The sequence below is a fragment of the Suncus etruscus genome, chromosome 7, assembly GCF_024139225.1.
Source record: "Suncus etruscus isolate mSunEtr1 chromosome 7, mSunEtr1.pri.cur, whole genome shotgun sequence".
NCBI lineage: Eukaryota > Metazoa > Chordata > Mammalia > Eulipotyphla > Soricidae > Suncus > Suncus etruscus.
The window spans coordinates 83,053,994-83,069,242 of NC_064854.1; the positions used below are offsets into that span (position 1 = coordinate 83,053,994).

Genomic DNA, 15,249 nt, shown 5'->3' on the forward strand with positions numbered 1-15,249 from the left:
GCAGCGCCGAGCCGGGGCGGCCATGGGGCTGCTGTCGCAGGGCTCGCCGCTGAGCTGGGAGGAGACCCAGCGCCACGCCGACCACGTCCGTCGCCACGGCATCCTCCAGTTCCTGCACATCTACCACGCCGTCAAGGACCGGCAGAAGGACGTGCTCAAGTGGGGCGACGAGGTGAGCGCCCTCGCTCGGGCCGTCGCCGCCTCCCCGGGCTCCGCTCCCACTCCGCCCCCGGGCGCTGCGGGCTCCGCGCCCGCTCCCGCCCCCGCGCCCGCGCCCCGACCCGACCCGACCCGACCCGGCCCGGCCCGGCGTCCGGCCCGGTCACGCGCGCATTTCATTTCGGGCGCTGTTTGGTGCTTCTGGGAGTTAGTTCTCGGTGGGGTGTCGCTGCCGGCCGCCCCGACCCTCTGGTTTCCGCGTCTTTGCCGTCCGTGCCAGGGGAAGCAGTTGCCCTGCAATGGTTTGTATTAGGAACCAGGGCGTCGGAAGAGGGTCACTCTAAAGTGGTTTAACTTGACGCTCCCGATGTTTACTCGCCTCCCTCAAGCTCCACCAGCACAGGTCAGGGCCATATCGAATCGAATTCAAGTTCTTTTCATACAGGGACGGACTTTTCCTGTCCGGCTTAGTTTTTGTTTTTCTTGTGCTGGAAATCTAACCCAGCTTGGTGCTCTCACCTTTGGTGGGTAGGATTTCTGCGCTTTTTTGCGACCTAGAGAAGATGTGATCTTTTAGGGTGGATCTTCACACCTAACCTACTGACTTCCTTTCTCTGGGACAATTCAAAGGAATATTAGGTTATAAGTGTCACGTGATATTAACAAGTTTCGGAAGTCTGAACTTTGTTTTGGAAATTTTATATATTCATTACTGTCTGTATTCCAGAAATTTTTCTCTCCAGGATTAAAAAAATAATGAAGACTATCAGTTTCTCATACTTCGTAAAATTATGTCACATTTTTATATTAAGTTGTGTGATATGTGTGTGGGTTGATTGGGTCACATGTAAATGACACATGTTAAAGGAGGCTAAAAGCCACCCAACTTTGAAATCTATCATGGAAGCTTTTGTTGAGATGAGTCTTCGAAAACTTAAAACTACTTCAGGAGCCAAAGAGATAATTGAGCTAAGCTAATAGGGCATTTGTCTTGCACAGTCTATCCAGGCACCCATTGCAGTTCCCCTACCCCATTAGGAGTCATTTCTGTGTACCCAGCTGGGAATAAGCCCTGAACACTGCTGGGTATGGCCCCCAAACAAACAGATACCCAAAAAACCACTCCATTATTCACATTATTGTTCCTTGCATGTATAGGATCTCACTTTTCTAACTGTCTACTGAATAGAACCTTCTACCCTAAGTCAGGTAGCTTTTGAGCTTATTTGCATTCAAGAAGCCTTGGGGAAGAACTGAAACAGACTACGCAGATAAACTGAGGGAAGGGTGTGGTGGGGAGTGTGGCCCTGGAGATGATGGCCTTGCCAGAAAGTGTTTTTGTATATGATATGTTGAAATGTGTTGGTGTGATACCAAAATACTGCTCTTTGTGGGGAATTTTGGTGAGTACTTAAAGAGCTATGAAATTGAATTTAAAGGGGAGCCTTCGAACCTAGGTATGGAAATTTGGTTGGAAGAAGAGTGTGGCACTGTAGAAATAATCAACCCTAATTAGATATAATTCCTAGATCAGAAAGAAACCTTTCTGATACATTTGAAGTTCTACTGTGTTATATATATTAGGACTGCCAAACTGCCTGCAAAATCATGATCCTCAATTTCTTTTAAAAATGGAAGTATTGGACTTTGTGCTCTTAGATCGCTTACAACTTGAATTAGGATTTGAATGAGATCTTTTAATGTACACGTTACAAAAACCAGAATATTGCTGTGGTAAATGAATATTCATCTCCACATAGTTTGCTTGCTACTATAATCGCAACACAAAATGGGTTGTATTGTAAAAGTTTAATAAGAGTACTGGTTTGGGGGAACTCAAAAACCTTATAAGTGGGTAGGTTCCTAAATTAGCTTATAGATGTGTATTTTACCATTAGTGTGCAAATTTTAATCTTAGCTACCACTATTTATGCTATTTTGTGAGAAATAAGTTATAATTCTTAGGAGCCAGGAAAAATTTTCTTTTGTCTCATGATGGGTCCCAAGCAGGAAGAGTGTGGAGAGAAGTAAGTTGGATATTGGAGATGCAGTAAATAAGCACTTTTCCCTTCACAGCTCACATGCAAGTTTTCAGGTACAGATTTTATTTATAGTTTGAGACAACTTTAGGAAGTGCATGCAGAAAAGGCAATAGCTCTTCCTTTGGTATTTTCCTAATAATCACTCTTTTTTACCAAACCTCCCAGGCCTTCTCAGGTAGTTAGTGACAGAGACATTATTGGATTTAAAAATCTGTGATTTCAGGGTCCATTTCTTAAACACATTATATGAGATTTTGTAGTATTCACAGTGCATAAGTTTTCACCAACTCTTCTATTAAAGAGTTTAAATTGGATACAACAGTTCCATATGCAACATGGCAGAAAACAGTAGTTGAAAGCAAACACATTTTTTCTAACTTTATTTTAACACAGTGTTGTGGCTCTTAAAGCCAAAAGGTAGCTTGTCTGCTTATTAGTAAAAATCAATGTAAAGTTTGAAAGGAAATAGAACGTTTTCAGTATTTATGAGTGTGTTATTATGCAGAAAACAGATTAAATTTATTGAAGGATGGTGTAGTTGGCATATTAATCATTGAGTGTGAAGTATATATATGTGTGTGTGTGTGTGTGTGTGTGTGTGTGTGTGTGTGTGTGTGTGTGTGTCTGTGGTTAAGAAGTCCTAAATCACTACATTTGGGTCATAAGGGTCAGAAGTCCTAAGTTCAATGCAGAACAACCCCTGAGCAATACTGGTTGTGAGACCCCCAAGCCTCCCAAACAAAACCCCTAAAATAAAACTGCCTAAGTGACTGCTTGAAATGTGTGGTTTATTAGAATCCTGTGACCAAAATATTATAGTTCTGAACCATATATATATGTGTGTGTGTGTGTGTGCATATATATACACAACACACACAATGAATACTAGCATAGTTAAATCTAATTGAAGAATCTATAACGAGGCAAATTGTTAAATCTTTTAGTTTAGTCATCTACTTAATGAGAACAGTGTCCCTTTTAAGTTCAAATAGTGTTTGTGAAATGGTTTTACAAACATCTTTTTAAAGCTTAGGCATAAATGAGAGCTTAAAATGTTAATATCAGTCTATCTTTTAAATAATCACGGTTTTGCAGGGGTCCTCAAACTTTTTAAACAGGGGCCAGTTCACTGTCCTTCAGACTGTTGGAGGACCAGATTATAGTAAAAACAAAAAATGAACAAATTTCTATGCACACTGCATATATCTTACTTAGAAGTGAAGAAACAAAATGGGAATAAATACAATATGTAGCCCACAGGCCGTAGTTTGAGGACCATTGTTTTAGAGGAAAGAAGCATTTCACAAATGTGTGTAAGAAACACAGCACTGCAGGTAACTTGGGCAGATTCTTTTTATTGATTTGAGAACCACAATCTGGTACTTAGCTGCCAGGGACTAAACCTAGGAGGACTGTGTGCAGGGCTCTATCCTGGTACTATCTATCCAGTCCCAAGAAGTTTTTTTTAAAGAATACATGGTTTTGCATCTGGGCCAACCTTCAGCCATATTGTCAGTCTGTTTAGATAAGTAACAAATCTAGGAGTTTCCCCAATTTTTGGATTAGCAGACCTGTGCTAAAATCTGTTGCTTTCCAGTTAAATATAAAATATGTGGTTTTTCTATATTAGGTAATGTCAAAAGTGGAGCAGAAATGAAATGGTCTTTACATTTCTGAAATGCCATTTGGTAGCAGTTCTTACTCTAGGGACTCTACAGAAACTGGTCATTCTCTAAAGATTCCTTAGTTGCCTTTAACCTTGAGGTGCTCTGAGTTGTGGTAATGGCTTCTTAGGTAAGTGAATGGCCAGTGATTGGCAGTCACAGTGTGAGGAACAAGCTCTGGGTCTCACCCTCTGAAAGCTTAGAAAACACATGGAAGCCTGCATCAGTATTTTGGAGATGGTGGGTTCTAAATGGTGGAATAATTGCTGGAGAGGCTATACTTCCTGCTTGTGACCCATTATGGGACAAATGAAAATTTTTTTCTAGGCTTCTAAGAATTATAACTTATTCCCACAAAATAGCATAATTAGAGATGGTTAAGATTAAAATTTGCACACTAATGGCAAAATACACATATGTAAGCTAATTTAGGAGCCTACCCATGTATAAGTAGACAGACCTGGAAAAGCTTGTGTATGAGCTTGCTGTGAGTGTGACTGGACAACCTAGTGCCTACAGATAGCATGTGGTGGATGGGAACGATAGCACAGTGGGTAGGGTATTTGCCTTGCATGCAGCCGACCTGGATTCAGTCTCTGGCGTCCCACATTTTCCCCTGAGTACTTCCAGGAATGACCCCTGAGCTCAGAGCCAGGAGTAACTCCTGAGCACCACTATCTATGGGCCCATAACCAAAAATTAAAAAAGAAAAAAGGTAGTACTTGGATCTTAGGTAGAGAGTGAGATAGTACAGAGAAGGAAACATTGTTGCTCAAAAGCCCTTGATGAGTAGGGGAATAAACATAGAGTGGGACCCGAGAAAAACTGGTGTAGGTGGTAATGTAAGCAGAAAGAATGGCATATTTTTGAGAGGTGACAACTGTGGCTCTGCCAGCACCTCTTTCTTGTACTTAAGGGCAAAAATTGATTTCTGGCCAAAGTAAACCGGTTGAAGTCCATTTGAGAATTTTCACAGTTCATTAGGTTCTTGGTTATAATTTTCAACAATTGAATTGGGAAAGCAAATGAGTTTGGATCACTACTAAGTAGTATCTTTGTGCCTACTAAGTTACTAAATTTTTGTTTTTAGAAACTGATTTTAGTGGAGTGACTGTCATAAAGTGATGACCCTTAAAGATTACCTTTCTTGGACAGAGGGAAACATGAATAAGTCTCAGGCTTCTTAACAGATGAACTCATTTGGACACATCTTTGTTACTGGAAATTTTTGTCATCTAAATTGGTACATACTTGGAGAATTCATACAGCGATAGCTCTGTTTTGTTAGTTTTTAGAGAGCTTATATACACTTTTTCCCCCTTTAATGTTTAATTTCAGGTTTTGTTGGTTAAATTTATTTCTACAAGATAACCAGAGAACTCCAAAATCTCAAAAACCCGTTGTCTTAAACTTTTTGAAGTTCCTTCTTGAACTGGATACTGATTTAGTAGAACTTAAAACCCAGAAGCCATGGAGATAGCTCAAAGTGCTCTCTGGCTCATTGTGTCCCTGCCAAATACCACTGGAGTAGCCTTGATGTCCCAGCACTGCTGGGCCCAAGCAATGAATCATCAGGCCTGCACAGCAAAGCCAGGGATCCCCAGCCCCTCCTGCAAGGGAGGGCTTTCAAATTAAAAAATATTTTTTAATTTAAAAAACAATTTTCTAACCAGGAAATTTTTTTTTTTTTTTTTTGGTTTTTGGGCCACACCCGGCATTGCTCAGGGGTTACTCCTGGCTGTCTGCTCAGAAATAGCTCCTGGCAGGCACGGGGGACCATATGGGATACCGGGATTCGAACCAACCACCTTTGGTTCTGGATCAGCTGCTTGCAAGGCAAATGCCGCTGTGCTATCTCTCCGGGCCCTAACCAGGAAATCTTTAAGGTCTGGGCTTTGATGATTCCTTTTGATGATTCCTTCTCACCCCTCTGCCCCCCAATTCATGATGAATCACACATTGATATTAACTTAAGAGTTAGCACTTTTCACCAGATAGTCTGATGTGAAGGGTGGGTGGGTGGGGTTTGAAGGATGACTGAGTTTGGAAGCCAGATTGGCTGGATAAGAAATTTTCTATTTAAATATATATGTATGTATGTATATATAAATGAATATATGTGTGCATGTATATATGTATAGAGCATGTATATGTATACACACATGTGTATATATATTAATGAGCTGGGGTACACAGATTCATATATTTTAGCATCTGGAGAGATATAGTTATTAAGGTCTCTGTGTAAGGTACCTGATAGTTCTCTGAAACCTTTTTGAGTTATGGATTTTGGTAGTGTACTTAATAAATTCTAGAAAGTTAAAAATTTTATCTTGTAATGAAGTCCGTGCTCTGAGATCTGGAAGTTTCAGATGATACTTTACTTGGGGGTCATTCTCTCCATTTCTCTCTGTAGGCTCACAATTTACAAAATTGGCTTCCTGGAAATATGTTTTCTCTTCCACACAGGTGGTTGTACCTGTGCTGTAATGGTGGTCTGCCTGTGCTGTTGTGGTAGTCTGCCTTCTTTACCTCATTGCTGCCATTACCGTGTTAAATTGTATCCAGAGTCATGATCTGTTGGCTCCACTACTCAGATAAAGCCAGAATGAGGAAGTAAACAAAATTCCTCTATGTACAAAGTTCTTGCACTTTACTCCCATAAGTGTGTCTCAGGCCCTTGCCCAGAGATCATTCATGTTGTACAAAGTTCCTGCATACTTGGTCATTAAGTTTCTCAGCTCAGGATGAACTACCAAGAAAATCAATAAGGCTATCTGAAGTGAAACTGGTTCTTTTAGTCTCTTTGTATTGCTTACTCATTTATATGTGAAATGTTTTAAAAGAAATCATGGGGCCAAAAGGGATAAATGTTGGGTGAAAAGTCAGTGCATTTAAATAAAAAAAGTTTTGGTGGTGTACTGTAATATGTTTGAGAGTTAAAGAAAATTTGTCTATTTTTCTGGATTTCTGGAAGAATTCAATTACATTAATAGTAGTTGTGATTTATGAGGGATATTTTCCCCTTTATAGTCCAGAGGATGAAATGAAGGCACAGAAACTAAACACATTTCAGTTGTCTGTTAACAGCAGGATATTTGTGGAATGAGAAGAGAAATGAAGACTGCCTTGAGTAGGTTAACTGTCTTGTGTAATTTCTTGGAGTTCCTAGTGTAAGTGTTAACTCTTAAGGAAGAAACAAAGTGCAAAATGTGCCACTAAGCTGGCTTTGAGCAAAGATTTATTCTGAAAAGAGTATTTGACGTGAGGGAGACCTATGGGAGCTAGGTCTTCCTCCCAGACTGGTGCTGGGGATCAAACTCAGGTCTGCACACATGCAAGTCAAGTGTTCAACCACTGAACTATGTGGTTGACCCAAAAAATAGCTATTTCGAAAAAAACTTCCCAGAGACAGAAAGTGCTGTGCAGGCCTCAAGCCATAGGTTGAATGCAAAGTAAGGCTAATAGGCAGCAGTGTCCCTGGAAGGAGGATTTAAAGGGGAAGGCCTTGGGAGTTCTTGGAGAGAAAGGTGCTCTTGGAACTTCTGGTGTTCTTGGAGAGGGAGGAGTTTCAAAGAAGGAATGGCTTGATTTTCTTGGCCTAGGAACCAGGTCTGAATTGCAAGGTATTTTATTATGGTCACTTTCACTTTTGATTACAAGGAGTACCAGAAACAAACCGCAGGGGAAGCAGTATTTTCATGTTATAGTACTCCCTTCCTGTGAACAACTGATGTTTGCATATTGACATTGTAGTTAGCCACTTTGCTGTATTGGTTTATTATTTTTTTTTTTTTTTAGGAGCTTTTTTGTGGAACCTAGGGTCCTCAGTGTGTATAGGGTCATCTGCAAATAGAGATAATTTGACTTCCTCTTTTCCAATGTGTATCCTTTTGACTTCTCTTGCTTAATTGCTGTTGCTAGAACTTTTAATACTCTGTTGAATAAGAGTGGAGATATTGGAAATCCTTGCTTTGTGCCTGAGCTCAGTGGGAATGCTTTCAGTTTTTTTTTTTCTTTTTTTTTTTTTTTCTTTTTGGGCCACACCCAGCGGTGCTCAGGGGTTACTCCTGGCTGTCTGCTCAGAAATAGCTCCTGGCAGGCACAGGGGACCATATGGGACACTGGAATTCGAACCAACCACCTTTGGTCCTGGATCGGCTGCTTGCAAGGCAAACACCGCTGTGCTATCTCTCCAGGCCCGCTTTCAGTTTTTCTAAACTGCTGATGGGGCCTATGTTTTGTTGGTGGCCACAGCAAACTTCACCACAGGTTACATGAAGATCTACCTTCTCTGAGAAGACTGTTTGGGCTCAGAATCAACCTCAAATGCCCTCGTTAAAAGTCAGCTGATGGGGGCCGGAGAGATAGCATGGAGGTAAAGCGTTTGCCTTTCATGCAGAAGGTCATCGGTTCGAATCCCGGCATCCCATATGGTCCCCTGTGCCTGCCAGGAGCAATTTCTGAGCATGGAGCCAGGAGTAACCCCTGAGCACTGCCGGGTGTGACCCAAAAACCACAAAAAAAAAAAAAAAAAAAAAGTCAGCTGATGGGTCTCAGAGCAGTAGCACAACTGGTAAGGTGTCTGCCTTGCCTCTGATAGCCTAGGATGGACCGAGGTTTGATCCCCCACATCCCAGATGGTCCCCCAAGCCAGGAGCGTTTTTTTTTTTTTGTTTTTTTGTTTTTTTTTGGGTCACACCGGCAGCACTCAGGGGTTACTCCTGGCTCTATGCTCAGAAATCGCTCCTGGCAGGCTCAGGGGACCATATGGGATGCCAGGATTTGAACCACTGACCTTCTGCATGAAAGGCAAACGCCTTACCTCCATGCTATCTCTCCGGCCCCCAGGAGCGATTTCTGAGTGTATAGCCAGGAGTAACCCTGAGCGTCACTCAGTGTGGTCCAAACAACACCCCAAAAGTCAGCTGATGTAAATGCTGAGCCCCAGAATTTCTAATGACATGACCTGCCGTGTTTTCTTCCTAGACTAAATTCTCTTCCCCTACTCTCCTCCACCTGACCCCCTAGATGCCACCTAAGGAGGGAAGGGAATGTTGGCTTCAGTGTCCTGTTTCATCAAGGACTTGCTGCTAGATTACTTTTCACTTTTTCTGGTAGAGTTCCTTAAATTTTGTTTATATGGAAATTGACAAAGGAACTTCATAAAATCCTTTCTTCTATAATGAGTCCCCTGAAAACCTTGTAGCAGAAATGTGAGCTTGTAACCATTGTAAATGCCATTTAAAGATTAAATATTAAATTGTTAGGATTTATATTAATCGTTATCTTAAACTTCAAATGACTCAACTATTCCTCTATATGTTTAGTATTGCACTAGCTACTTACATCATTCCTAATTAAGATGCTTTATTTTTATTGGCCTGATTTCAAATGAATATAAAGCATTTTGTAAAATCGCCCCCCCCCCCCCGCAGTATCTCCAACCCCAGGGGAACGAGTCCGAATCAGTTCGTGCATGAAATAATCCTAACCAGACTGAGGGTGAAATGTGTTGTCTGGCAGTCTTCTACCTTGTATGGAAAGCCAGCTGTCTGCCAGAACTGTCATTTTTATTAAGTACAGAGACCACTGCTGGGTGGGGCAATAAAAACAAATAGCTCAGGCTATCATGAGCCAATTCCACTCAGGTTTACAAATAAGACAATCTCTGTTTGGGGGTGGGGGTAAATCCAAGTTGTAAACAAACGTACAAAGGAACCAGTCATGATCTTTATTTTAGGTAAAATAAGGTGTAACCTAACAACTGTTCCTCCTTTGTTCAAAAAATTGAGAGGGGTCTATAAGTTGTGTTCTGTTCTCCACAAGAGGCAGGAACCGCAGATCAGAACTTAGAGAAGTGGTTATTATTTTGCACAGGCACTGTAAAAGTTGGCTCTAATAACATCAAAGCTTAAACTGTATACATCATTCTCAAAACCATCTTTTTTCATCTTTGTCATATATCTCACAACACTTTTTTTATAGACTCCTCTGAACATAAACATTCTGCAGATACACTTAATTTGAAAATTCTTAAACAGTAAACATTTGAGTACTGTGTATATGAGTTTAGAACATCTGGATTCCTTTTCCATAAACTTCCCTAAAAATTCATAAGAACATTTCTGCAAATATATATAATTTGAAAATAAATCTGCTAAAACATTCTTATAATGAGCACTGTTAATAAGAGTCTGTAGTATCCAAATTTCTTTTTCCATCTATTTCTGTGAACAAAGAGATTAGAACATTTTTGCAGACATGATTTGAGAATAAATTGCTACATACTAAACACAATCAAACATGAAGCAATTGGAAAATATTCACTAGGATAGTTGAGAAATTTTAAAACAATTAACTATACCATATACATTTCCCAGGAATTATGCAAGCTGATATTAAACAACTAAAATTGGATACAAAATTTTCTGTCTGCAGTGGGGCATAGAACAAAACAATAGCTCTAAAATATAATACAAGTAGAACACACATTTAACCAGCAATATAGTGACTGATACAAATAGGGACAAGAGATTAGCCCAGAAGAAAGTTAATTTTTTGGATGTAACCCAGGTATAGGAGGTTCTGAAAGCATCTTCTCTTCAGCTGAGCTTGGATCCTCTATCTTCTCCAGCATTTCACATTTGTGCAAACCTGCATTAAATAATTGAAGGGTTGTGTCCAGATAATTCCTAGTAATGCTATGTGACACTTATTGGCTATATAGTAGTCTTTTGAATGTGCTTCTGACTTTGATATTAATGACTGGTATTCTAGTAGGATTAAATTTTAACTGTGTATTTTGAAAGAATGCTAATTTTGATTTGTAGGAAAAGTAGTACATATTTTAAATACTTTACATGTCTTATAAAATGATTGGTTATTTTTATCTGGTGTGTTCTTTCCATACTTAAAGTAATAGCTAATAGCATATAGCAGTGTCTCTAGTCTATTACATATAGGGAGTTATAATTTGTGTACTAAGAATAGAGCCCTGTGCTGAGTGTTCCACAGTCCCCGGAGGGAAAGGAGAATTCCATGCCCCCTATCAGGGTAGGAGATGCTGGTTGGGTAGCAATTCCCCAAAATAAATAATCCACACAGATATAAAGGTTTTTACAACCAAGAAACTCACAGTGCAAGCTGTTCACCCACAAGCCAGTTGCTTCACAACATGGAACCACAAGCCTAAATGGCAGCTCAGAATTTGTTGAGATCAAAAACAAAGCCCCACTCCCCAAGAGGAGGGGGGAAAAGCCATATGAAAAGGCAATGAGGAAACAAAACCAACAGAGACCAATTAAGATATGAGGACTAATTTAAAGGAAACCAATGGAGATACATATCAGGACTGATCCAAAGGTCTACATCTCCCCCTTTTTAAATTTTTTTTTTTAATTTTTATTGTGGCCAAAGTGAGTTACAAATCTTTCACGGTAATATTTAGGGCCCGGAGAGATAGCACAGCAGCTTTTGCCTTGCAAGCAGCCGATCCAGGACCAAAAGTGGTTGGTTTGAATCCCGTGTCCTATAAGGTCCCTGTGCCTGCCAGGAGCTATTTCTGAGCAGACAGCCAGGAGTAACCCCTGAGCACCGCTGGGTGTGGCCCAAAATAACCACAAAAAAAAAATATATATATATATATATATATATATATATATTTAAGGTACTTAGTGATAATGATTAAGGGGAATTTCCACCACCAGTGTTGTCTTCCCTCCATCCCTTTTCCCAGCATACATCCCACTTTTTCCTCCTTTACCCCCCAGGATATTACTGTAACTGGTCCCCACTTGTACAGCTTGTTGTAGATTGGGTATTGATTCTGTTGTCTTTGACTTTGGGTTTGCTGTTCAAGTCTGATCATTTTTTTTATTTCACTAAATGTTCATATGACTGTCTAGTCCTGCTACAGTCCATTTTTCCTCCTCAAATTATGAGGCTGAGCAAGATAATTTCAGTAATGTAGTTCTGTTCGAAGTATAAGAAATGAAAAGGGGAAGGGAAAACAAAAACCTTAGAAGGAATCGTCTAGGTATTATAAATATCAAGTTAGAAGAAGAAAGGGGAAAAGGTAATAAAACAACACGAGGAAAAAAAATCAACGAAGCCGTAACAACAAAAATAATAGTAAGCTAGGACCTTTCTTATGGATCCCACGATAGGTTCTGCCCAGACCTTGTTTGTCTAAGTCAGTCTTCTGTCGTTGGCAATTTTGGTTTTTGCATAGAGCAAAGACTGACATGTCTTCTAACTTTATCCCCCATCGTTTTATTTTTTTATTTTTTGTGTGTTTTTGGGCCACAGCCATTAGATGCTCAAGGGTTACTCCTGGCTAAGTGCTCAGAAATTGCCCCTGGCTTGTGGGGACCATATGGGACACCGGAGGTTCGAACCGTGGGCCTTCCTTGGCTAGCGCTTGCAAGGCAGACACCTTACCTCTCGCAGTGGTCCTCAAACTATGGCCCGCGGGCGACATATTGTATTTGTATCTGTTTTGTTTCTTCGTTGCAAAATAAGATATATGCAGTGTGCATAAGAATTCGTTCATAAGTTTTGTTTTTACTATAGTCAGACCCTCCAATGGTCTGAGGGACAGTGTACTGGCCCCCTGTTTAAAAAGTTCGAGGACCCCTGGGTCTAGCGCCACCTCACTGGTCCCTCATCCCCCTTCTTAATTCTTATAGAAATATAAAACAAAATGGAAATAAGTACTGTATATACTTGAGTATAAGCCAAAAATTGTGCTGAAAAACCCGAACTTGGCGTATACTCGGGAGCGTATTCGGGTTATACTGCATCAAATGCATGTAGTCGTCTTCTGTCTTCTGCTGGAGAGTACGGTGCTTCAGCTCAGTCCACAAGTCGCAGCTGAACTGAACTGTATGCTACTGAACTATTTAACCCACATTATTCTGCGCTTTGTATTAAATCGACAGCAGTGATAATGATATCTGCAAACTCAGTGATGATGACCCTCAAATCAGATACAGTTGAAGATCTGTTTGGATATACAGATGAGGAAGAATCCAGTTTTGAAGGATTTTAATCTTTGTGATTTAGCTTGATTATGCTACACTTTAAAGTTTTAAAGTTATTGTTGCTAGTTACCATTTTTTTTAGCAATAAATATTGAAAAACATTTAAACCTACTGATTACCCAATTATTGTAATTGTTTTGGGTATATATTTTTATTTTTGAAATTTACCAGTGGCTCCTGCATTTTTCACCTCGGCCTATACTCGAGTCACTAAGTTTTCCCAGTTTTTAGGGTAAAATTAGAGGGGGTCAGCTTATACTCAAGTATCTACGGTAGTAGGCCCTGAAAAGGCAATGGAAAAACTAAAACTAAATAAATAGCTATACTTTTCATAAGCACATGCATAGGAAAAATGAAAAGAAAAAACTTCAGGCTTAAAAACAGGTGTCCTTACCCAAAAACATAAGTCAAGGAACGAAATACAGGTTCCAGACAAGAAATTTTACAGCCCCCAAAGTTTTTACTTAAAGTTCCCAAATAGTTTTCCTTTAGATGATAAAGCCAGGATTTAGAGATCAAAGTTCCAGTAGATTATGTAGATCTTATGAAGCAATGGAAGTGTCACAAGGTAATTTCCAAATAGAGATCTCAGGAGGTGATGTAAGGAAGACAAGATGAAGTAGATTTCCAAGTCAAAATCAGGATGGCAAGAAAGCATGTTAGGGCAAGAATATGCCACAGTTCTGAGCTCGTTCCTGGAAGATGGTTGATTCCTGGAGGAAGTGCAGAAAACTATGACAGTTCCGAAAATAAGGTACAAGGTTCAGGGGAGTTTGGTTCAGGGGAGTTTGGCCAATATCCGAGTGGTGGGAGCTTAAGTCAAAATACCAAGACAAGATGTTTCAGGTGGAGAACCTTGTTCTTTCAAGAAAAATTTGAAGTCCAGTGAGAGCAGGTTCCAGTCTCTCATATTCTGCACTGAGGTTTGGGGACTGGTCATTAACAGTCTTCAGTCAGATTGTAAGGCATTCGATGTCTCTTGTTACCTTTTGAGGCTTCAGCAATTTTACTGTTGCCTTCATTCTCTTGTGGTCTGTGTTAGATCTGAGGGAGGGTTTGCAGTGACAGGTGTCTGAGTTTTCTCATTTCTGAGTACCTGATTCTTTTTTTTTTTTTTTTTTTGGTTTTTGGGTCACACCAGGCAGTGCTCAGGGGTTATTCCTGGCTCCAGGCTCAGAAATTGCTCCTGGCAGGCACGGGGGACCATATGGGACGCCGGGATTCGAACCGATGACCTCCTGCATGAAAGGCAAACGCTTTACCTCCATGCTATCTCTCCAGCCCCTGAGTACCTGATTCTTAACAAGGCATAGTGAAACCCAGAATTTCTTGGCAGAGTTGTCATCTATGGAAACATAATCATATCCTCTTCCTATAATGAGATTACAAGCAATCATTTATCATCAACTTAAATCCAAATAGGAGTGTGAAATGGTTTTTGCACCTGAGCATTCTCTTTAAAATGTCTCTCAGGAGCTGTGTAAGATTCTCTGTGGGGTAAATTCAAGTAATTTAATGAAACTAAAGTTAATAATGAAAGGTCTATCCATGGCAAGCTTCTTTTACTGTATTTTAATATTTGGGTTTTTAGAGTCCTGTGTGTCCTTTCTACTATGTCTAGTCCAAAATAAATATGGGGAATGCCTTTGATGTACTTAATTTGCCACTCTTTACAAAAGAACCCAAAAGTTTTACTGGGGCCATTAATGATTAATGGCGGGGCCATTATCTGTCTTAATGCAATATGGAATCCCTATCACAGAAAAACACTGCTGTAAAAAGGTACAAACTACTTTAGTTCTCTTTGAAGACATAAATCAAGACTATGTGTCCACAACCACCTGGAGTGGGATTTCTTCAGGGAAAAAGTCTGTATGAATAACACCCATTTTCAAAGTTCATTAGTCTGTAAACCTCGAGGGTTTGCTCCAGCTACATGATTTTCTTTTTATTTAAAGGTGCACAAATGGTACATTCCTCTACTATTTGCCTGGCTTGCCTCCATGGAATATGATAGTTCACAAGGTAGGCAGCAGGCATTTGTATGAAGTACAATGAAGGAGTTTGAAATATAGCCATTGCTAATCTGCAGTTTTATTCTCCTGACATTGGTCCTGGAAGACCTAACTGGGCTCCTGTGTGAGTGATCAAGATGAGCTCACATCGTTTCTGAAGAATATACTGCTATTGCTTGAGTAAATCCTGTATTAACTGGTTATTGGCATTGAGGGAGGCTATAAGTATACCCAACTACTTAAGCACTTACAATGTTACATGGTCCTATTATGTGGGAGTGCAAATCAATCAGGGTGGCAAATTCCACCTGTTGAGCAGACTTGT

At 40.2% G+C, this 15,249-nt stretch overlaps 1 protein-coding gene across 1 annotated transcript in view; it reads left to right on the forward strand.

The window, feature by feature from the left end:
* Positions 1–15,249, forward strand: part of GCLC (glutamate-cysteine ligase catalytic subunit) — a 52,613-nt gene continuing 37,364 nt past the window's right edge. The window contains exon 1 of the mRNA XM_049776852.1: positions 1–172. Within this exon, the coding sequence (XP_049632809.1) occupies positions 23–172 (150 nt within the window). The 5' untranslated portion in view covers positions 1–22. The remainder of the gene's footprint in view (positions 173–15,249) is intronic.